Source organism: Falco peregrinus, chromosome 11, assembly GCF_023634155.1.
Source record: "Falco peregrinus isolate bFalPer1 chromosome 11, bFalPer1.pri, whole genome shotgun sequence".
Classification (NCBI taxonomy): Eukaryota; Metazoa; Chordata; class Aves; order Falconiformes; family Falconidae; genus Falco; species Falco peregrinus.
Window position 1 is genome coordinate 29,226,549 of NC_073731.1, and position 25,218 is coordinate 29,251,766.

The window sequence follows — 25,218 nt, forward strand, 5'->3', positions numbered from 1 at the left end:
ATGTGCATTGTGTTTTAATAATTTTAAATACTCTTCTGCAAAAGAAATCTGTTACTATCTCCTATACATAAACACACCCTTTTATCTCCATCTTTGATTTAAAGAAAGGTCCTTCTTGTGCAGCTCTAAATTGAGACAGAATTTCCTCTGAACTTGAACATATTTCCAGTTGCTTTTTTCCATTCTCCTTGGTTTAGAAGCAAACTTGAGCTGAATATCTCGGATAAAGATCAAGCTGTGTTTACGAGCTTTCCCCAAGGTGCACAGGTAATAGGAGTTTGCAGTCTGATGTTCCACAGTATGCCCTCTTTAAAAAAGGGAAAGAGAAGTACTCCCTCTTCCATAAATTGCTTTGCATGGAATAGTAAGGATATTATCATGTATCAGAATTATCTCGTGTATTAGAATGATGTTTTTTAAATGTGACTAGAGCACAGTCACTGAGTTGTGCCTCTACCTTGCAGCACAACTGTATTGTGACTTTGCTCCTCTAGTCTTTAAGCAGGTCACAAGAGTCTGTAAGATGTTTTAATGCAACCCAGAGAGCAGCTGCCATTTCAAAATGTGAGAGGTTAACATAAAATCTTTGAGTAGGTAAGAACTGTTGTTCTGGTCTCACCTGTCTGACTTTGAAATAAATTAGGGAGTACTTGCACATGCTGCTTCATCAGAGGATCAGGAGGGAAAGCGGTCTGAACAGATGGAGGCAATAACCTCTCCTGCCAGTGCAGCAGGGGGAGGATGTCTACCTGCAACCAAAGGGGCTTACCTGTACCACACCTACAAATAACTCTGGGATCTCGTTACAGTCCGGTTTAATTCATTGATGTTGACAACCGTGAGCTTGAAGTGCTGTTGCTATCACTAGAGCCTTGCACTGCCTGGGATTTGTGGAGGAAAATACCTTCATCTTGTGAATTTGTGACTGTACAGTTGAAAATACTTGGGGTCTGTTGACTCATGGAGAGTAACATCTGTAGAAAAATGTGAGAGAGGGACTTTGCCATGTTTGCAGTAGCTGGGCTAAATACTTATAACAGATCTCAGGGCCCTTCTGTGGCGTTTTTTGCTGCAGTTTCTTCAAGCAGCAGATCTGTATTGTATCGAGTATGAGTATCAGCAGAACTCAGAGATGGGCATGTCCTGAAAGCACCTTTTTGGAGAAATAAATCACATTTCTAAAGCATCTCTCCACCTTCAAATGCATGTCCGCTAAAAAGAAGCTTTGGCCCAGACTTGGTGCTGGTAGGTTTCTATTACTATTTTCCACTACAATGAAAAGCAATTTCCACTTGAATTTTGGAAATCTGAGCAGTTATAATAGTATCAAGTACTCCAGTGACAAAGTCTGGAAGTAATTTTGGTCAGAAATTGAAAGTCTCTGTTCATAATCTCATCCTAAAACTGTATTAGATACTCAGTGCTTCACCTATGGAAAATTTAATAACTCACACAGCATCAAAAATTGTTTGACACCACTTGTACATTGCTGAGTGAAGTTAGTGATTTATAACATTGCATGTGAGATGTTAGTATCTAATTTACTGCATTAATCAGCGAATGCCAAATCTGTTTGCAGATTGCATGTGGATCAGTTTAATCTGTCACCCTAATTGTCAGTGAAATTTTTAACTTTGAGTATATGTTAACTGTTTTCCACCTGCTTCTCAGTGAGAAAGCAAGAGCAGCGTGATACCTCCATAGTGCTCATGTGAAACTCTTCAGGCTCCACGGCTGTTTTTCACTACTTTCCAAATCTGAGATTCCCTCAGTTAAATCTGTGTTTTGCTAATGTTTGCACATTTTAATGCATGCCAAACTGAGAGAATGCTGTCAGTCCTGTCAGTGCTAACATGGTAGTAAGTTGTCGCTTTGGTGCACTGGCTGAGTGAGTAGATTTCAGGGGACAGGACCAAGCTGAAATGACCCAGGGCTTCCTCAGACAGATGCTGTGCTCGCATGTGGTAATGACTCAAGTGATTCTGTCATCCTCTGTGCTTCTGATTAGCATTTAGTGATACACTCGGTATAGCCTTTCACTTGAGAGCCTCCATGTGTTACACAAGGGTAAGCAACATCTCCATTTTTATTCTAAGATTGTTAAAAATGCAACTTAGTGGGACAAAGCTATTCAAAATTCTGGTCAAACTTAGTGTTTTCACAAAAAAAAAAAAAAAAAAAAAAAAGCAAGAAACTAAATTTTAACGCCTTTTCCCTGGACTTTAGGGTGGGATATTTTTTTTTTTTTGAAACTGTGTTAAAAGCCGTGAAGAAAAGATGAAATATCTGAAATGAAAGACATTTTGAACAATAGCAAGTTACCTGGAGCTAACCAGTATTTTATTTCAGGTCAAATAAAATCTTTTGGAGTAATGCTGAGCAAACATTTTTCTTCTGCAGGGGACATTTTCATTTTAGATAGCTCTTAAAAATGAGATTATTTTTTTTCCTGTGCTAACAAAACTATGCTATTCGCATAGTGCTAGTTCTAAACAATCGTGAGGCCACATATCCCCCACAAAGTGCTCTTTCTTTATGTCATGGGCAGCGAGATGGTAGCTTGAAGAAGTAAAGAGACTCATCCAAGGTCACAGAGTAAGAGCCAATTTGGAAATCCTGACCATCAGATTCCGTATTTGATAGGCAGCATTTCTGAAGGTGATTTGCCAGCAGTTCAAGGCCGTTGCACATGCAGATGGAGCGGAGTAGCTCAAATGATTTGAGGTACCTCAAAAAATGATGCTGGGCTGCTGTGTTTTGCCTGTTTTGTGCTTGGTCCCTAGATATTTAATTCTTTCTTCATTTTGTTACATATTGGGTAAAGGATGCCAGGTTTTTTATTTCTACGAATACACTGGTTGAGCTGGTACGTCATGGTCTACCTGGAAGAGACCTAATGACTGCTGTGAGATACTTTCACTTCTACTTTTTGCTAGCAGAGACGAACAAAATTGTCCAGAGACCTTCCCAGCAGGATTGTCATTGGACTGAACGGGAGAGGGAGGTAAACCAGATGTAGGATGGATAAGTTCTTGCAGCATGGAGAAAATTTTAACTGCTACCGACTGTGCTGAAACTGCTTCATGCGCAGGGGGGCAATAACTTGGATTTCCTGCCCTGTCTTTGCCAGGCCTTGTTTTGCTTAACTCTCCTACTGTTCTGTTGAAAACTTTTCAGAAAATGCAGTGGCTGTTGCCCATGAAGACACGGACACAAAGACCGCTAAGCTTTCTGCTGTGTAACCACCTGTGGGACAGTGGGTCATTGATTTTATCTGTAGGAGATGCTAGGGCAAGGCGCTTTTATCGTCTTTGTGATACCTCATTGACAGATTGTTTAAAATTGTATTGCTTCCTTAAAAGCAGTGGTAATTACCTGTGGGATGGGAAGGAAGGGTATGGTCAAAGCGGAGCTGAAAGCCTTTACTATAACTGCTGCCGCATTAGAGGCCTACTGCTGTTTGTCAAGAAATCCTGAAAAAGGAGGCAAGGCATTTTCCTGGTTTAAGTACAAATTCCAGGGCAGTTGGTTTTGCTGATAGTATTTCACTAAACTTTCTGAATATAGATTCCCTGTGCACTACAGGTTACGTTCCAGGCCTTGAGGTACTGCAGTGATGCGAGTAGCTGGCCAGTGACATCCATTATAGCTGGTGAGCTGCGTCCACATCCCATTAAGTTAAAGCCCCAGGAGGGCTGGAAGGCAGGAATTGTAACTGTTCTCTTTGTAAAAAAATACATAGTGGGTATCTAACACCTTTGCACTTGGTATAAGTTAACTATACCACGGAGAGGAATACGGAGCGGCCAGTGGATCACAGCAAAAACTAGAAAGAGTTTGTGTTCCCTAAGATGGCTGACCTCCCTAAGATGGTTGCCGCTCAGAGACAAGACTTGATGAAATGCATGCAAAAATTAAAGTTAATTTAATTTTTTAGATTTAGGTCTTTTAGATTGATGCTTCAGGATCAAGTGTAGACACATGTAAATGTAAAGTACCTTTTAGGTCTCTCCTAGTCCATTTTATGTCCAAAAGAAAATTCTGTTGTTTCTTTTTTATTGTTCTCTGTGTTCGTGCTGTTGGGCAAGTCCTGTGCAGTACAGCTTGTTAACTGTAACCCTCTCCTAAGCTGATGGGTTTTTTTCCACCATCTCCTTTGAAATTTCACCACAATCCAGTGGATCTTTGGTGGAGGGTATACAGAATTTCATTATTTCCTTAAACTGGTTTATATTTCTCTTTTCTTAGTTCCTTACATGCCTAATTATTTTTTGATTCCAAATAAGTCAGAATACTATGCGTGTATGTCAGGGTACGGTTCTGTATGTCGTTTCCATGTGCTCTGTACCTCCTTCTGGACCTTTCCGTAATTATTCATGGTAGCGTACTACCCCTGTTTGCTACAAAACCAGACTAGCCCCATTTACTTTGCAGTGGGACTAGCAACCCCTGTTTCATAGTCTCTTTTTATTACTTGTTTTGTACCCAAATGTTTGGTTGCTAGGTCTTGATGAAGAATGAGCCGTAAGCAGTGTGTCCTCCTACTTCTCTATTTTGTATAATAATTGTTTGACAGTTATAAGGGATTTAGTTATAAAGGATTTGTCTGCCAGGAAGAGATGCATTTGCACTGTATGAATAGATTTATCTAAAGTCAACAAGGTGTTGCACTTTACTGAAACCTTCCCATTTGGGAGAAGCATTTTACCTAAAAGTAGCAGTAGCAAATTTGTGAGAACTTAATAATATTGCTGACAATAGTTAAGAGATTAATTAATGGCCGTCTGAATCAGCAAAATGAGGGGAAGGGGGGTTGGAAGAACCTCAAAGGGGAGCTTGCACTCAACAAAAAGCCTGTCGAAAAAGTGGATATGTAGGGATATTTTAGGTTGGCATAGATTTCATGGTGCCAAATTTGAAGATGAGAACTGTAAAAGAAATTACTGTTAGTTCTGACTAGTTCTGTAAAATCTTCCGAGAGTTTGATTGCACAGTCTGCTCAGGGAAGAGTAAAGAACTTTAAAAAAATCCTAGAGTCATAGAGAGAAACGTGTCATAATATCATATAAATATCAATAAAAACATATAGCAACTGTTTTATTAAGATTCCTATGACAGTATTAAAAATAATTTAAAAACTATTTTAATATTATTTAACGTTTGCCTAGCTATTCTACTGTGGCTAGCAACCCACAGGCATCTCATCCTGAGGGCATGCTAGCTCTGAGTAATGATACCGGTCAACCCTTACAGTTCTCTCTGCACCTTAGCATATTTATATATATTTCTCAGTTTGGGAAAGAGATCTTGCATGGAAATCATTAACCAAAGTTTCTTTTAGCGTGCCACAAGACAGTAGAGAGACTGCCTGAAACCTGGGTGATTGCCTTGGAATTGTAATGTCACCCCTTCTTGTGTTTTTTTCCCTAATATCTTCAGTACGTACCTTGGCTTACACAGAGATAATCACTGTGTTCTTCGCTGACATTGCGTGTTTTTTTTCTGTAAGCATTCCCAATTCATAAGTCTTCCATACGTTCAAGGGTTAGCAGAGATCCTCCAGCAGAGACACGGACCCCAGCAAGTAGTCCTTCTCAAGGCTTTTTTTTTTGATGTTGAGGGCCACTGACCTTCAGCGGCTTTGCTCCTGGGATAATTTCATTCAAGTGTAGCAAGTCCTTGAAGCACAGCCTGATACACCAGAGCAAGAACTGCTACTTCTCCATCCCTTTGGGCTGGCTTCAGAGCACCGAGATGTAGGCAGTTTTCAGTGCATTCAGCTGGAAGAGTCACCAGTGAGTCACCGCATCCACCAACATACTGATACTGAGGGATGTGGGGAGGCAGGGTAACGCGGCAGTGTACCCTTCTGCTTCCCTAGAACTGGAAGCTGGATAGCCTTCGTCTGCATTAACTCCCTTCCAGTGGCAAACCTGTTATGTGTCAACAATACTATTGCTTTCCCTCGCAGCAAGCACTTGCGTGCAATTTCATTTTGCTTATGCTTTGAGTTTTTGAGGTATTGTTGCTCAGGTTTTGAACGAAGTGAAAATCAGCTTGGCAGCAATTTGTTGCACTTGCAGAAGCACGGTTTCGCAGAGGATGGCACAGTGGGGAGTGGCACAACATGAACCTGTCCTCTCCAGCAAGCTTCTGCTTCTACCTGGAACAACTATTGCTCTTCTACTGTGGGGCCACTGCTTTGCGCAGTAAAGCATTTGGCTGGGCTGTGAGGATGCATCACTGCACCCTGCTGAAAGGGACACATATGCATGCTTGTGATTGTGCTGATTTGTGATATTCCACCCATTTCCCCCAGCAACTGATCTGCAGTAAGGCCATAAACCTTAATTTAATACTGCTGACAGCGAAAGGAGAGATACTGCTTTAAACAGTTATAGAAGCAGAATTGCATTTTAGAAACGAAAAGTATGATTCCTATCTAAAATGATGTTTGAATACAATTAGGTGTCATACCTCTATTTGTGTTTTTCGTGGCTAGGCATACAAATATACCTCTGTTGACTGTTTTGGCAGTGCTAAAAGTGCATGACTGAGAGATTACTGAGTTACTGCTATTGCAGGGTTCAGAGAGAGGTTATAGCTGACCTGCATGGAATCAGCTCTTGAGCCAAGCAATCTTCTCCAGGCTCTCCTTTTTGTGGCTTTTTTCTTGCATCTGGGCAATTTCAGTCCAACTGGTAGAGGTTGCAACAGCAGCCAGAGAGTTAGTCTGGTTTGGGGATTTTACAGTCTCATTTAAGTAAATGAAATTGTTTGATATGTACCTCAGTTTGGCTGTTTTTTTGGTGTTTTGTTGTGGTGGTGGTGGTGTTTTTAAGAATGGAGAATTGAAAAAAATCCACTGTGCATAGTGGCAGTGTTGGTTGGACTTGGAACTGTGGTACTTGAACAGGTGAATATAAAACTTCCTTTAATAATTGAAAGTGGATTTGAACCAAGCCTTCTAAGAAGCAAAATATAGAAAATTTCACGTATTTCCTGTCTTATCAGCTCTTATAGTTTACCCAAGAGACATGCTTGAATTTTGGAAGCACTATTTTTATGTCCTTTCTCCAGTAGCGTTTTATTTCATATGCAGTTCTATGTCTGATGTTGAGTGGACCCATGTTAAATCTGCTCCTTTGTCTATAAATAAGTTTAGAGATCTTACCCAGCTGATGATTTTGTCAGCGTCTGCCACATGTGGCAAGCAGCATTCATCTTCCAGTGAGCTAGCAATCAGTCTGGCCAGTGTTTCCCGTGGGTGAGGTTGCTAGCTGATAAGGGCTGGTGTGCGAGCCTGTTCAGACCCAGGGAGGTCTGATGGGAATGGCAGAACTAATAATAGAGGCTGGAGCTTTTTATTTTCCCTCTCCAAGGTTTGTATTTTGAAAAATTCACAGGAAACCAGAGAAAATAATTTTGGTCTTTTTTCAACCAGTTGCTTTGTCTTACAAATATAGTAATCACTGCTTTTAGGAGAGGTGTGAAAGCTGAACAGGGAGTTGTTTAGTTTTGTTGTTGGTTCTTTTTTAATCTTACAAAGATGCAATGGTATCTGGGAGAAAAAGGAATCAAATAGCAAATGCAATCTGATATTGAAACAAGGGCAACAAAAAGCAGCCAAAAGAAATGAGATTTGGGATTTTAATAAAATTACTCTATCCCATTGTATTGTTCTAAGTCAAGATGTTCATATTTAGGAAGGAAAACCTTAAAAATCTGCTGTGTGAGATGAAATTTAAAAAGAAGTCCTATGTCTGTGAATAGGTGTTTGGGAATAAGTGTTTTCCGTGTCTTTTGGCCCTTTTCAATTTTTGCAGATACTGCAGAATATGTAGGTATTGCACGCCTGGAAAATCACACTTCCTTTGTAAAATTCACTGCTGCTGTTTACTTGCTTACTGTTAATATTTGGATGTGCTGTTGGAGCTGCTTATTTATTGGTAAGCAAATCACAGAAAAAAAATACATATGTTACCATGAGCCCTAACAAAAACAAAAAAGCAAGTAGAGTTTGTGCAAGATGAATAGGAGAAAACATCATGTTATTTATTGCACTCAGCAATTATTTGCTGTCTCAGGAGCTATGAAGTTAAATATTAGATCCTCAGTCAACTTTCCTAATTGAAAAATGAGAAAGTGTGAAACATAGCTAACTTTCTTATTCCACATTCTTATTTCATTATAGGTTTAAGGAAGCTAGTTGTTGCTCTAAATTCAGGAAAGCTACATGGCACCAACATTAATGTTGGAAAGTCATTCAATCAAAAAGTAGAAAAAGTAACTAGACCTGGTCAAAAGCCTTTCCCAGAGAACTCAGGGGGCCTGGCTGGTCTGAATGCTGTACAGCTCCATAGAAAGTTCATGTGACTGAAACGTGGCAGTGAACAAGTGCCGGCTTCTCGGGTGTGCAATGAAGCTTTCTTCGGTGTAAGCAATCGTACTGGCATTAGGCAAGGCTGAAGGAGCAGATGTTTTAAAATTTGTATGCTAAGCATAACATCCCTACTTTGAAACAGCAGCAGCAGAGAGGGGCAGCACGTTAGAACTGAGCTGGCTGAATTACTGGGCGTGAGTGAATTCCAAACCAGCAAGTTTCCACTTGTGTTTCCTGCCCAACATTTTATCTTCATCTGAATTGATGTTTTCAGATTTCTTGGGTTTATGATAATATTGAGTTATGTCTAGAAACCTCCTAAGTCAGTACTTTCAATCCAGAATTGTTTTGAAACTTCTGTGGGAAATGGGGATTTCTTTTATTTTATGGTTAGATACATTTTGAAATGTTGACATTTTCTGTGAAATGAAAATTCTGTTTCCATGTGGTCTAATGAGCAAGATTTCTTGCCTTAGGAGTAGCTCACTATGGGAATGCCTCGCCCTTAGCATGCAGGGCAGGGTGTGCTCCCTCAATGGGAAGTTACTATCCTCTGTCCTGCCATCATCAAATATATGGCCCTGTTCATTTTATAGTGTAAATTATTCAAACTGCACTGAGAAGACAGAGTAAATAATTTCCTTACAGTTTTTCTCATGGCTCTGTTACCGTAATATCTTAGTTATCATCTTAGTTCCTTACAAATGTTAATGAAATGAACATCACAGAGCTCTGTGTGATGAGCTTATTCCCATTTTGTGTATAGACAGTGAAATAAGAAGATTAAAACCAATTTATGTAACTTGGAAAATGGGCAAGCTTTCAGGCATATGCAAACATGGGCTGCTTTTTCTGCCTGTATCAGGCAGTCTAATAAAAAGAGATCACCTCCTCCTACAAATGTGGCTTCGCTTGCATCCTTAGGCAATGACAGTAACAGTAACAATGCTGTTACAAAGATTAAAGTCAGAAATTATGGAGTGTTGACTAATTTTGACTGCCTGGCATGAGAAACCTGGAGTCCAATCTTTTCCCAAGTGTTTATTGAGGGCATTGTGTTTTCCAGGTATCTCTCTCACTGGTCTCATTTGCAGCTGCGACCACTTGACTTCTCTGCAGATCTGAATACGGGTGTCCTGGGGTAGGTGCCTGGAAATTGAGGGCAGTGTAGCTTGCTGTGAAAGTTTTAATTTCTGTGATCTGCCCTATATCATGTTGGGAGTTTAATGGCCGTTAGCCAAGGATGGCTTCAATTCTCTTAAACATGAACTCATTTTTCTCTTCTTTCACTTTCCTAACTTCTTTATTTCATACTTTCCAGCTTCTGTAATGGTGAAAGCAGGGGTATTAATGACTCATATCAGTAGAAAATTCACTTTGTCCTGGAATATGGCTATCCTTAGCACCAAGTGAACCAAGCAGCTTTCAACTGCCTGCACTGCTAAAAGGCTGGAGGGCTGGAGATGAAGACTGAGGAAATGATGTGCCCATCAGAAATGGCAAGGCATAGAAAAATCAGTAATCACAGACTCCCCAGAATTCTTACTATCCTTTTATAGCTAGGCAGCAACTTTTCTTTTTCATGCAACCTTTAAATCTCCCATGTACTGTCTTTTTAAATATGTCTGAGTCAAAACCTTGAACTCAAACTAAAGGAGGAGCAGATAAAATTGAGAAGTTAATGAGAAACACTTCTGACAGATAGGCATTGTCAGTGAGGTTGCATAATCCCTGATTTTAGTGGCATTTAGTGGCGTAACATTGGACTGCAGCACTAGCCAGTTAGAAGAATTTTTTAAGAAGTGTAATTAAATAGTAGGAAAGTGGGGGTTTTTTTGAGAGGTAGCACATATAGTGAGGTAAGCATGGTGGATTTCCATGGATAGGTATTTCTTACTACGTACAAGCAATTAAAAAAGCAAGTTTTTCACCTTGTGTATATACAGGGTCTTGCCTTGAGATCCACTGGAGTCAATTGAGTTGTGCCCAGCCAGGTTCCTCAGGGATAGCTCAGAGAGCAGCTGCTTGTTGGTAGAATGTACACAAGGGTGCATGTTCATCTCAGGTCTTTGTAATTTGTGTTTACCTTTTTGTGTAGAGTACAAATGACAGAGTTTTTGAACAACCACCAAGTAGTCTGCTGTTAAGCTCTTGTTTTAATATGTGCTGAATGGGAGGGCTTAACCTGACTGTATTGGTCCCAAAAGCTTTTGGTAGCATTAAAAATTATGGCCCAAGAAGCTGAATGTAACATGTCGAGGTATAATTATGTTCAGCTTGATTAATCCTGCATGATAATTAGCAGCGTAGCAAGTTTGCAAGATAAGGGATATCTTTGTGCATGCCTGGAAGAGTTTCAGTCTTCTGTCCCACCTGGCCAAGTGTGGTGGCAGTTGAAGGTTCCCATTGTGCAGTGTCTAAACATCACAGTCTCTCTGGCCACATTCCTCCGAGACAGATTCCCCAAAGCCTGCCGGCACACTTCGATTTCTCTGCTGGTCGAGGCAGGGGGTCAGAGAGAAGAGGCAACCGAAGTTGGAGAAAATCTGCTGAAAAGTGAAATGCATCCCCTTTGGCCCCACGGTCTGAGCAGCAAGCTGCTTGTCCTGCATTAGGCCAAGGCACATGATCTTCCCTTTTCCATCCTGCTCTGTGGAAACCAAGGCCGAAAGCGTGGGCAGTCCGGAGTCCGGGCTGTCATTTGTGGCCAGGGTCTGGTACTGGATTTGACCGCTGCCAAGGCTGAGCTGTGTTCAGAAGCAGGACCTATGAGGTACAAACTCAGCACTTGTTCCCCAAGGAGTTGTTTGTTTCTCCTTTCAATTTAGAGCCTGAAATGCCATTTGTTTAATGTTGCTGTTTAAATAATGATTTATAAGGCTGCAAGCCAGCCGTGGTACAGCTTAATGACTGCTATAATTTATGGATGCCACTGGCTACATAAACACTGCTGTAAATATAAAGGATGTCTCCCACAAATTTTACTTTGATACTTATTTGATACTATTCATTTTCCTTGCCTTACACATCTTCCCTGTGTGAGTTTAGGCCACTTCGCTCAGTGATCCAGGGCATTCTGGCTCACCTTGCCAGGAGTCATTAGGGCTGGGAAATGAAAAGATCAAATGTCTATTTTTGTTACAAAGTATTTTAATTAAAAATTAAGTTTCCTTGAGCTTGGATGCAAACATCTGCATCAAGTGGCCCATTAAAAGGGTCATTTGTATTTGGGCTTTTTTGGTTATCTGTTTGTTTTACTGGTTAATCATCTCCTTTATCCAATTTGTTTTGCCTTTGTGCACACAGTAAGCAAGCAAACAGGAGACAGGAATAAAGCATGCATTGTCACAGAGCCCAGCCATTCCCCAGGCTGCAGCTTTGCTATTTGTGTTCTCTAACCTATACCAGGAGCATGTATATACACGTCTAATGCAAATCTGAGCTAATTCAAGCCCCGTCTCCACAGAGATGAATGAGCATGCAAATCTGCTGCTTTGTTTTGGAGGAAAAGCTCCCGGAATTGCTTGATGTCTAGTTGCAAATGACTACTTTATATACTACAGCCAGTTGACTTCAGGAGATTTGTGTTCCTGGGCTGCAGCAGTAACACCTGGGAAGACAGTAGGTGCTCTTGAATGCCTTGGTTCCATTATAATTAGTGTTAATTCAGTCATGTGCTTGGAAAACTGAGTGCCGTTATGAAGTTATAATGAACTGAGTAAACACAACAACTCCATTGCCTACAATAACCCACCCTCTGAATCTCTGCCTATGGTATCCCAGCAGCTGCTAGGATAAAACATGGACATTGCTGAAAAGATTGTGGATAAAAGTGGGGGGGGGGGGGGGCATGACTAATAAACGTGGGGTTCAAAACCATCTGTGAGGAAATTAAGAGAGACAAAAGTAATTCTGAATCTGAGTAGGACTTAAAAGATATTTAAGTGTCATGATGTTACTGACCTGATGGAAGCGCTCTAGGACATGTCTCAACTTTTCTTTAGGTTGTACTTCCAGCAACATGGTGCCATACAGGTTCATTGCACACCCCTAAGAGAAGGGATCACCTACTGAGTTACCAGGGTCCTCCTTACAGCTTTCTAGCGTCCATTTGCACAGACCTGAGCCCGCTGTGTCTGGCTTGTGGCACATGCAGAGCTTTGCATCGAACATAGGGAAAGCTCTCAGCAGTGTCCCTGGGAGTGCGTTTTTGCAAGGAGCACGACAAAGCCACAGAAGATACCTCCTCGTTGCCTTGAACCCTTACCAAGGGGCCCACAGAAATTGTCAGTAACTGGCTCTGAGTTACTTGATATATTTTTTCTGCAAAGCTCTCCTCTGCAGTCATGCCTTGACCCTGACTGAAATGCAAGGGCACTGTGCAGTCTGTATGCAGCAAGCCAGAATTGCTCTAAGGCAGTCAAAAAAATCAAGCTGACAACAACACAGGAGCACCCTTTTCAGGAGCTGGGGTCCTTTATTAAAAAGGTTTGGCATGTATTCCCCCCACTCCTGAATTGATTTGCGCCATAAAATAAGCTTGAAGAGAAATAGTGGTTGTTTTCCTACATGCTTCATTAATTTTTAGTTTTGGCAGGCAATATAAATAAAAGTATCAAGTGCACATCTAATTGAATCACCAGTGATTCCCAACTCCCTGTAGTACCAGAGAACATGATGTAGCTGTGCTGTTTAGCAAGCACGGATGAGTTAGGCAAACAATGGCTCAGTCTGCCCAGAGGCTTTGGTTTAATCTTGAGCATTTACCCATTCAATATGAGACAGGGTTGTTGCAGTGGGGAATTCACAGCACCGATCTCTTCATACTTCTAGGCTTTCCTTCTAGGAGTAGTGGCTGAAAGCAACATCTCTGCAGAGTCAGGATGGTTTTGGTGAATTGCACCTACACCCAGATTTTTGTGGAAGGAACTCTGGCACGTCCCAGACTTAGCCTTCTCCATACATACTGACTGTAGGGTGTTGCTGAACTAATTCCTGCCTCCTCCTTCAGGTGGCTGATCTAGAGCACGTGTTTCTTAAAAAAAACAAAAACAACAAAACAACCCCACCCCACCCACCCCCCCAAAAAAAACAACCCCAAAAAACCAAAAATCACCCTTGTCCTAAGTATCTCACTTGGCCACAATCACAGGGCTCGGGATGAGACAATTCCTGCAGTAAGGAAAATGATACCCGTCAGTCTGGATGATCTCTGACTTCTCAGCTGTCAGGGGAATTAAGTGCCTCCAGAAAAGGACAATGCTAAGGGACAAGTACTCTGGATCATTTCTGAATGGATGATACTGGGCTCTAATTGTAATGTTCAGCAACCTCATTTCATAAGAGTTGGCTCCTTTCCACATTGCTAGCTGCCTTTTGCTGCCTAATTTAGGTAAAATGAATTAGTGATTCTTGTATCTTGGTAGATATAGCCTGCTGTAGGCTCCCTGACTCAAGGGGAGGGGAGTGGGTATAGAAGAGAAAGAAAAGTAGAAGCCAAGAGCAGACTGTTAGCTGTCTTGCAGAGAGCATATGACTATGTGGTACACCCAAGTCATAGGTAATACATAGGTAATTGACAGGAAGGCACGATGAAAGCTTGCGTTCCTTCCAGACCCTGTAGCCATGTTATTCCTGGGCTGGACAAAGAGGATGTCAGTCTTCAGGACTGTCAGTCTAGCAGTAAATTTACACACAATTAAAAATCTATCATGTGTATTGTGGTTTTTTTGAGAAGTACCACAGAGCAGGCTGCAGGATTTCAACCCTCTTTTTGAGGGTCAGAGATGCCTTCCAAGTTACTAGAAATGCCTGGGGAAATGAAATTCTCTGTCAGGTGGACCATTAGGTAGTTGAGAAGATTGAACAGGTCAAAGAAAATAAAATAATGACTTTATCAAGTAATTATTGGATTGAGGGGATTTCACAAGATGTTCTCACCTTCAGTGTTATCCAGGATCCCATGACCTGTTGGTTGAGAGGATGGCAATTCAGTAATCTGAAGTGGGTTTTGTTTTCTTTTTCTCTAGGATCTGCTTCTGGCTCAAAAATGGCTCTGGAGGGTTCCTTCAGCTGCTGGAATGGGACGGCCATCGGGCTGGGGCAGGCATGTGACTTCATCAGGGACTGCGCCGAGGGAGAAGATGAGGGAGATATGTGCAGTGAGTAATCCAAAGCCCTAGGCTGCATCTTCCTTTTCCAAAAATATTGGTTGTTTTGAATTTTAATGCCTAAGACTTTAGCTCTAATAGACTAATTTGATACTATCAAAAGACCAGTATCCTCCATAACACATGCAGTTTCTCTGGATGTCTGCCTAGAGCAGACCATTTGATATGTTCCTGTACTCATCTGCATTAGTTCTGCAGCAGATTCTTAAGATGCTCTTAGCGCTTCATCTCTTCCAAACTCCTGATCAAAAAACCAAAGGAAGTACAGCCTGAATAGCTAGGTGCCTTACAGAATTACAAAATGTGTGGTTTGTTAAGAGGCTTTAATCAAAATGTAGCATAGCATGTGGCAGAAGGGAGAGGAAGGAGAAAACTTCTAAGATGAAAAATGAGAAGAGCCAGTAGCTTGCCTTTGACCAGCTCCTGTGTCTTGTACTCCCTCTGGTTTTCTATCCTCTCTTCAGCAGTCAGTAGTCTAATAACATACAGCAGAAGACAGATAGCAGCCTGAGTTTCTGAAAACTTCCTGTGCCTGAATACTTTGTAATTGTGCTGTGTAACCTAGATACTTTAGGAACTTCCTTTAACCGTCTTGAAGATGCCTTACCTCTCTTCCTGTACCTCTGCATGTTCTACCTCCAGCATCTTCCCCTTTGCCAGTCTACAGACAGTTAGAAGTCAGTCGTATGGTTATCCGCATGGCAAATATATCAAGCAAAATAATCATCGAGAGTTCGTTTACTAGTTTAAAGTGTATGTGTCACAGCTGATCTAGCCTGTGGACTTTTGTTGACAGAGCTGTATTGATTTGGTATGCAAAAAACGTGTTCCCTGTCCAAAATACCAGTACCAGCAAAAGCCTTTGGAATAGAAAAGGCAATTATTCTCAGTTTAGTTTTCACATGTTGCAGCTAGAGCAGGGGAGAATCTGGGTAAGGCAATTCAAATAAGCTGTGTTGACAGAGGTAATGTGCACACTAACAGACTTTTGCTGTTTCTATCATAAACTTAAGAGTGACACACGTCATCTAGCAAATTCCAGTTCTTTGCTGCCAATAAAGAAATAAAGTACCAGATTTTACTGGTGTGGAGAACAGTGGTTTTACCTGAGATCATCCAGTAAGCTAGTTAAAAGCTTGAAATGATACACTTCTCCATCACATTAGACATTGTTACATATATATTTGAAATTATATCCATTAACAACACAGTGAATATTAAATTCACTTTCATAGGAACAGTGTCATCACTGCAGCCTTGCAGCTCCTTAGAACCAGTAATGTTCCATATTAGAAGTACTGGAACCTTTTTGCCTAAGAGCTTTAAAACAGCTCTAAAACCTCATGATGCTATTTCTGTTGTGTTCTACACTTTAATTAAAGAAAACTAGTAAATTATGATAATGAGTAGGTTGAATGCATTTTCATTTCATTGGAAGCAGAGAAGCATATTATTTACCATTAACTATATGTCCTGTTGTATCTGTCTACTATAAATGGCTCTGCCTTGTGAGGGTAATCCTGTCTATACCAGCGGGAGCAGCAGAGCTGTTCATGGATGCAGACTGAGTACCACCAGAGGGTGGGGTAGGTCCAGAGAAAGATGCTTACCTGTTATTTTCAAACATTGGGTGCACCTGTGGCTGGTGTCAGTCCATACTCGCATATCAGGAAGCTGGCTCTGCTTCTGCCCCTAGCTGCCACCCTGTATCCCATGGTGAGCCGGCTGATAAAGTGACCAGTCCCCCTCTCACATACATCATCCGCAGAGGCTGGGTTGGTAGCCTTTTCTCCCTCCATGCAGCATTCATCCGTAGCTACTTGCGCAAAGCAGTATAGCTCTTACCGTTGTGTCAGCAAAGAATCTGCTGAGAATGTAAATGAGAAAATGCAAAAAGCAGAAGACATTTAACTGCCTGTTTAGCAGTGTCACTCCCTGGCTTCAGGAGAAGACCACATGGCTTGTATTCGACCACAGGTACCAGGAATGAGTGTTTTTACTCCCAGCCAAAAGCCCCAAAAAGCACCATCTTCCACCCAAGCAACAAAAAAGGCTGGCTTGCCTTAGCAAGGGCTGAGCTTGTGGGTATGTCTGCTTAGCCACTTACAAGCCTGCTCAGTTCTATGGCTGATTTCTCTGCTTTTGCCTCTTTACTGTGTTGACTATTTTTGGCATAAGACTTCTTACACAAAACAGAGAAATGATCTAATGTTTTGGATGTCAGTTACTACATCTGCATGGCAGCCTAACACAAAACATATGTCATCTTTCAGCATTTGAGTTGTCATTTTACTCCTGAGCAACACGGATGTTTTCATCAGTTTTTTGCAAGTGTGGCAAAAAGTGATTCAAATAGATAAAGCAGAGAAAGGGGGTTCCCAAATGCTTCTGCTTATATAAAAGAGCTGTCAGAAAAAGATGTAGCTGTGCGCAAAATTGAGGGGAGAGCTTTTAAAATTACCATTAACCAAAGTCTTCTATCTTTGAGCTTCAAGGAAGTATTGGGTTGTGGGGTTTTTTCCTTTCACAGTCTTTTAGCTGTGCAGTTACCAATTCTTTTTTTTTTTTTTCCTTTTTCTTACTATTCATTTGATTTTTGTTCCTTCCTTAGCTCAAAACAAAATCTCCCTAATGCCTGCTGTTTGTTAACATCTCTTTACTTATTAATGGCCAATGAAATGTCACGGTGCTTGTTCTGCATGCAATCAATTAGTCTGTGTAGAGTGTAAAATCAGAGAGGGATGACCCCTAGAGAAAAGCATGTTGCTGTTTGAGTCATAATCAAATATTCTTGCAGGAGCGAAAGACAGCTTCAAAGAGGCAGATGCGGAATTAGATGCCGAACTGTGTTGATTTGGGATCAGACGTACAGATTTAACAGGCTGATGGAAGTGCCACACTGCAAGATACTTTGCAGAAGCACACTTTGCAGACACCTGTTAAGTCTTCAGATGGTTGCAGTCTTTTGTCTCTGTTAGTGAATTCAAGCTTTTATGGATTATAACTTATTGCAAAAGAATAACATTTTTCGTCTTATTGTAGTAGTCACATATGTGATATCCCTGGTATGGTATAAGACAGAGATGAAAACTCAAATCATTTATTAATACAGATTGGCAGAGCTGTGGTTTACAAAAAGGGAGGATTTGTTTCAGTAGTTTTCTACTTCTCTTTTTAGTTAATGATAGCTTGGATTTTGGTTCAGTAATCTTATGTTGCAGGGCAGCAAGTCTGGGCAAAAAATAAAAATTTTACTTAAAAGAAAAAGGTGCATATACTTTTGGCTAGTCCAAAATTATTTTACTTTCTTTCTCAAATTCACACACAAAAAAAAAATCAGCCTGGGAAAATACTGGTTAATCAGTCAAAGTGTGTTAAGAAAGTAATGGCTATATGAAAAAAAAACAAACCCCAATATAAAAAATTAAAAAGAATGGAGGTCCTGATAGTATATTTATTATCTAGAGACCAAGAACTTAGAGGATTCACCCAGGACTGATTCTTTCTTCTGCCTAAGCGAATTTGAACCCATATTTCCTATTTCCATGCAGAATTTCTAAGGTTGTGGTCTGGAGTTCTGGTCTAATTCAGAAGAAAATGATCACTCAAGTCTTTCCAGGGGTGCTCTTCCACATTTTATAAATTTTACCTGGAATGGGGATTGAAAGTAATGTCCTCCATCTTTCAAATCAATCTCATAACGACTGGGTTGTAAGGGTAATTTTCACTCTTTGCCTCATTGGATATTTAAGGATGTTGAACACATTACCAGTTGAGATAAGGAGGCCTAGTCTCTGGTTCATGAAAGGAGAGACTCAGGCTGTCCTGTGTGGTTGGGGGAGCACGCATCTGTCAAAATACCAGATGGCAGCTAGGGTAGGAACCTATAAAACTTGAATTTGTAATAACATGAGCAAGTGACCAAAAAAGCATAGATAATTAATTCTGCAGGGGCCAGTTTACTTTCCAGGCAAAAATGCATGAAGAAACCACTGGATTAATTTATATCCTAGTGATAGATAGAGCCCAGCAGTTTCCCTGCAAGCAAAATGGTGAAATAGCAACCTGTTGCCATGCTGGGCTCTCTTAAGGTTCCTGTCTTGCATACACTAATCCTTTTGCCCCTTTCTTGATCAAAAGCTGTACTTACAGCAACAAATTGTAACCCCTGGCAGTTCTGAGTTCAGCAAAGCCTTCTGGCTTTAAAGGGTAACTCTTTGTCAACTTTTGAAAAGTATTTTCCCTTTTTATGCTTCATTTTTGGTAGGATTTGGCTGACCACTTTGCTAGCGTAGAGGCAGCCCTTGAAAAAAGCTCATGTTTAAGATTTATGTGCTTCTTTAAATTGTTTGAATAGCTGATCCACTTGGCTTCTGAGATTTCCTCCTAAATTTGATAAAGGTTCACACATACCAGAGTAGTCTTTTATGTTATGTTTGTCTCCTTTATAATACCAGTCTGAAATTTCATCCAAAATTTTAAACTGTAGTATCTGGTTGATTTAAACCTAGTGTTGAATCAAGAGCCTGCTCCATCTGCTTCATATATCATTCCAGTTGCTAATTTTTTCTTGCTATTAAAGGATGAAAAATCTGAGTTAACAAAAAAAAATAATATTTGAACCTATGTAGATTTTGCTTGAATGGTAATTCATTCTGAAGACTTGAAAATAATTTGCTTAGAAACAAGTTTAACATCCTACAGCTTTTCTCTACCTTGTCGCTCAAAGAGTGTCTTACATTCTTACAGTGCTCCAGTCTCACTGGATTACTCTATTCTCCGTACCATTTCTACAGGCTGCCTCTTAATCTTAGTAAGGTCTAAATCTTTTGATATTTTTGTCACTAATGATAATATTCAACATGGCAGGTTCCAATAGGCGTAACTCCTGCCTCCTCATTTACTTGATTTTCCAATGAAGTCAGATTAGTTTTCCCTCATCAGCGCAGTGTCTGCACTAAGTGAGTTTGAATTACAAACATTCAGAAAATCGAGAAGTACACATCGAAGGGAAGCGCTAGCCAAAGAGGTCTTTGTGGAATAGCAATACTTGGAATCGTAGGTGCTGTATGTATCCAAAGTAAGAAAGAGTAGCAGAGAAAATGTATCCAAAGTGCATGGGACATCTGAAAATTCATAAAAAATTAATTTGTGGAGGAGGAATGAAATTTTCTGGGAAAGTAATAGCTTCTTATTGATGCCCTTCTTCATCAGCAGTGAGCTTTTTCTGGCCTCCAGGCAGGGATTGCTGCTTAGATGACTCCTCCTGCCGCTCTGACTTGTTTACATCATCCTAGATAGCGTATGGCCGTGAAATGAATTCAGTTGGACACCGAGCCAAGCTGTTTCAGTAGGAATTCAGGACACATTATAATTTGTCATTTTCTTTGGATCCCAGCCTCAGTCTGCACAATGAAATATAATCAAGTTCTGTAGAGGAGTAAAACACAAGGAAGCAACTCTCTGCTTAACGGCTTCATATTTAAAGACCAGGCTGAATGAATTTGGAGATTTTTAAAAGGAAAAACTTGGAAAAGCCTTAACTCCAGTACAAGTTTTGATCTTTTCATAACAGATTTGGGTGCTTGAAGAAAATAGCAGTAAAACATGGCTCTCACCTCCATGTCAGGTTCCAAGTGCAAATTTGGCCCTACTAAAAAGCCAGAGATGTAAGATTTGTTTCAGTTTCCTCTATGAAGTGAGTTATGATTCAAGCTTCTAGAAAACCAAGTATTTCTGGTCTAGGTGCTGCAGTTGCGGTGTTCCCCAGCTGTTTTCTCAGGGTAAACCAAGGAGCAGGTGCATCTGCCACTGACAGTGGCTTGCCTTTTGAGGTGTGCAAGTCAGAGCTGAGGCCCTGTGAGCAGGTATTTGGTTGACCTGCAATCTCAGCCAGGAGCTCTACCGATATTTAGATATTTTGAGTGATCTCCAGTTTGAGTACTGGAGCCTCAGTGTCTGACAGAAATTTTATAGCTAGAAAATTTCAGAGGGAAAAATTTTTGATAGTTACAACAAAATCTGAATTTAGGAGCCTCCTTTTCTCACTAGAGAAGCTAATGAAATTGCCAGTGTCACCCAACCAGCAGGTTCTCTTGCTTTGCGAGTTTGTAGTCTGTCCTACATTTTGTAAGTGAAGAAATTTTTACTCTGATTTTAATAAGCAGTTGAAATGGAAAACTGATATCCTGGATATGGAAGTTTATGATATTTTTACCTTGTACTTTTAAACAGTTTTCTTGTATAATTTTCCTTTCTTTCAAAAAAAAGAAGGAAAAAAACCCAACAACCCACAACAAACCCCCCCAAAATTGATTTAAGGCAAGTTTAGGGGAACAGAGAAGGAGAAAACAAAGATGGGCTAAACTGTTTTTTAGTACAGATTTGAGTACGCAGTCCTGTAAAACTGTGAGAAGTCAAGAATATCACCATCCCTTTTACAGCTACATCTGTTTGTTACAGCAGTTTTTCCAGTTTATTGGAAGAAGGACCACCCCCACTGAGCAAGCGTGTTCAGGGGCTTTGCACTGCCAACCCCAAGGACTGTTTAGTCTGTATAGCAGGGTAAAATGACTGGTTGCTCTTCTTTAATACCTAATGTAACTCTGTAATAAAAGGGCCCCTTTTCCACTCAGCCTAGCTCTGTGCTCTACCCTTTTCCCCATAAGACCCAGTTTGTGCCCTTTGATTACCAGGAAGCCTTCTGGTACCTGGCAGGGCTGTCAGCTGCACCCTGGGCACAGAGTCTGTATTAAGGATCAGGGGTGATTCACTGAAAGTGAAAATCATGCTGTAGTTGTAGTGATTTTGGGTGGCATTTTACAAGGTCCCTTTTCTGCCAATATTACTTAGTAAGTTCAGAATCTGTCCACATGCTGGAGAAGTGCAAAGGTAGAACTAGAGAGCAGTAGAAACTAGGGAGGAGAGAGGGAGGCTTTATTGAGGCTGGTGGGGAAAAATATTTCATGAGTTTTGAAATAAATGAGTGATTCATGGCCAAGTAGATGTTGTTTATGTATGGCAATATAAGTATATGGATCAGGGCAAAAGGAGTAGTACTTTGCACCCTTTGTAAGAACTTGCAATGTAGGTAGGAGAAGGAGATGGAAGGTAAGAGTTACCTTCTGCTTTGAATGAGATGACTATTACTTTAAAACTAGTTAATTTAAAGGCAAAAAGCTAGTGTATCTTTATTGTTCGCAGCTGGAAACTTGCCCGAAATCCTAAGCCAGTGACGGAATGAGTGGGCTTCAAAACCTGGAAGTATGGCTTAAAATAAACTATCCTCTTTTTGTCCATTCATCTCGCCAAACAGATTCACAGGTGCAAAAACTGTGCAAAAAGAGGCACAAAAGGATTCAGTGCTGTACCTGAGACTGCATCAGCACTCACAGAGAGGAGGTCATGTTGCTGAGCTGGGCTCACTAGAGACCCTAGACTGTGAGGGAGAGGAATCATGTTAGGAACTTACCCCTCTCCAACATTTTGTTCTGTGGGGCTGCGGAACAGTGTTTAGGAAAGCCATCTCCAATATGCAAATTTGAGTGGGTTTATACCCGTGGAGCTGTAGAGACCAAGTATTTAGGAGACCCCCTTAGTGTATACAGAGATGTGTCCTTTCACTGGGGTTTGTCAAAGCATGGGGGATTCACTTAGTCGCAGCCTGGGGGGGTTGTTTCCCTTGCCACCACCTTCCCCGTGGTCAGGCACACACATGACTCCACACAAGGACCGAGTAGCTTTGGGGGTGCCTGCATGCCCTGGGTAAACTGGGTCAGAATAATCAATGCAGCTCCTCTGTGTGCCCAGGATGCTCCTGCTCAGCTCACCTGGGTTCTTCTGTGTGTATGTGTGTCTTTCCCTCTTGCAGAAAAGCTTCCCTCTGGCTTTTACTGTTCATTTGAAGAAGAGGACTGTGGCTGGAGGCAGGGCTCCTCTGCATCCCATCCTTCTCCATGGCAAATTGGAAGCCCGGAGCACAACCGTTTTCCTTCAATAGAAGGTGTGTGACAGTAAATAGTAAGTGCATAGAATGAACAGCAGAGTGCAAAAAAGATACAAGATACACAAACAGTGGGGAGAGGGAATAAAACACAAGGCATGTTTCCCAGTGTACTTACATGCTCAGCCTCCAGTGGAGCAAAAGGCATCTCTCTACTGTAACTGCTTTGAGCAGAAGTCTGTCCTGCTCACTTCCTGTCTTGAGGGTGCAGAGCGGTACCCCAGGTCTCCAAGATTGACCAGATACAGAACTTGACCCTTTCTAAACAACTTCACACCAAGTGTTCCTCTGCATGACCCTCCTCCATACTGAGCTGGTTTTTAATTTGTTTTTCCTATTTACTTCCTCTGCTTCTCAGTACTCCTTTTTCCCCTGCTCACGTCCTTGTTTTCCTTCTCTTTGCTCCATTATCCCTCGAGATACCCACTTCTATGTATAATTGCTGTGTACTTTGTTCCCCTATCCAAATCCCAGTTGTTCGTTTCTAATCCTTCTCATACAAACCAGTGAAGGTTTATACTTTGGGCACTGAACTACTGCTGGTTAAGTTTTGGCAAACAGGCTACCTGCCAGGATAAGCTTTTTCCTAGCGCAGTAATGTGAATCGTTGGAGGCTTTTGTTGCTGAGACACAGGGCATCTAAAGTGATACAGTAATAACAGCAGAGTTAATTGTGTATAATCTCAATATTGCTTTAGATCCAGAGTTAAACATGAAGAGTGAGATTCTCTACTTTGGCATGAACTGGTGTAGGCTACAGTGCAGCTATTCTGGTTTATGTCATCTGATGGCTTAGCCCACAGTGTCACAGACCACAAACTGATGAAGGCATAGGCAGCACAGCAAAGAGCCAGAAAGAGAGGGTACTGTGGGGAGCTGGCAAGTGCTGCTGATTCACTATTTGTCTTATGCTGCAGAGGCAATTTCAGTGAAAGCCCAAATAACTGGGCTCTAAGCAGCAATATTCTCCTGAGCTGGAGGGCAGAGCTGAAATAGTGCAAATACACACCTTTTCATGCAGAGCTGCCAAGGAAAAACCCTAGTGTTATTACTGCCTGTGTTCCTCCTGTTACAACAACTAAAGGAGCAAAGAGGCCTCCAGCTGCGTTACTCTGGTGGTGTTTTGCCATAGCTGTATTTTGGTTTGGTTTTGACCGAGATAAATATTCTCTTCCAAGTTACTTTTAATTCATAAAAGATAAATTTTTGCTGTTCAGCCTTGCAATGAGGATAAATTTGACGTCATGGTGCAACAGAAGATAGGTGTAGGGGGAAGGCAGACAGACTCCTTCCATGTGTTTCCCAAATATGTTTGTTGGGTAGGTGAAGCTGCATCCCTAATAAATTGAAAAAGCATTCTGCTGTAATAGGAGCCAGGTGACATAGGTTCGGGGAGGTTTCACAAACCCTGAAACCAGAAGGGGAGTGCTGCAGTTTGACCTTCTTCCTCTCTTTTATCCAGGTTCTGTGCTCCTCCTTAACACCAGCAAAGCACCAGCAGTAACAAACACTGTCATGACCAGCACTGTATTTCCAGCTCCTTTGAGGAACTCCCCCTGTGAGGCAAGTCATGTTTTCTTTCCTTCTGCGATTTACAGAGCTTTTTTGTGTGTCTCACTCTGGTTTTCAAATATAGGCACTAGGTCAATAGCACATCAACCGCTTTCTCTGATGGCTTATCTATAAAATATAATTATTTAATGCCCCTGTGTGCAGGGGAAAGATATGCTTATCTGCTTGAAATGCCACCAAATGTGCTCTGAAAAGCTTGGTGTATCCTGTCCTCATTCTATGGCCTCACATGATATATTACAATCTTCATAATTAGGTGTATGTGCTCTAGGGGTAGGGCAGCCAGCATTACATACACACAAAGAGGAAGAAGCTTACTGCATGAACCAACATTGTGTTTGCAAGATCCAAGAAAGAATAGGCTTCGGGACTGTTCCCAAGCTGCTCAGTAAATATGGTGCATGCTTTCCTCGTATAGCTGGGATCCGAGCTAGCAGGTCTTCATCACGCTGCACATCAAACCTACCAAGCCTCATGCAGGCCTTGTTCATAGGAGCACTGAAGTAAGCAGCAGCAGAGATAAAGTCGTGTAAGAATGGAACCAGCTTCACAGGTTTGTATTCAAGCAGAAAAGCTATTGACAGTCGTAAGACATCAACTTAAGCAAGGATATCAAGGCTTGCCAGGCAACCTTGCACGTGGTTGTCATTTCTGAGTCAGTTGTACGTAACCCTAAAACTGCACCTTACAGAAAGATGACCTGCCTGCATCTTTTTACTTTAGTCTGTAGCTTCACAGATTATCTTATCACTGATAGGATTTATTTGTGACTTACGACTTTGAACCGTGGCTAGTGACTTAGAGCGTTTCACATCTTGAATGGTCACCCTGAAATGTCATGTCAGTGCCCGGATCTTGGAGCGGAGGGATTTGAGAAAATTGATCCCAGCAAAGCACAGTTTGTTGTTTGCTGGTTGAGCACTGAACAGACAAAAGAATCAGATTCTCCCTGTTCCAGTGATCTTAAAATGCAGAAAGGCCAAGAAGGGATGCATTAGAAAGTCCTCTGGAATGAAAGTACATAGAAGATGGAGTTTCTTTGGCTTACAGTTTGGTTTGGTTCACTTCTGTTGGATATCTCAGTTCATACA

At 41.2% G+C, this 25,218-nt stretch overlaps 1 protein-coding gene across 1 annotated transcript in view; it reads left to right on the forward strand.

Annotated features, from left to right (window-relative positions):
* Positions 1 to 25,218, forward strand: part of ALK (ALK receptor tyrosine kinase) — a 281,164-nt gene that overhangs the window by 191,054 nt on the left and 64,892 nt on the right. The window contains exons 6-8 of the mRNA XM_055816565.1: positions 14,413 to 14,544; positions 22,424 to 22,555; positions 24,018 to 24,118. Coding sequence (XP_055672540.1) covers positions 14,413 to 14,544; positions 22,424 to 22,555; positions 24,018 to 24,118 — 365 coding nt within the window. The remainder of the gene's footprint in view (positions 1 to 14,412; positions 14,545 to 22,423; positions 22,556 to 24,017; positions 24,119 to 25,218) is intronic.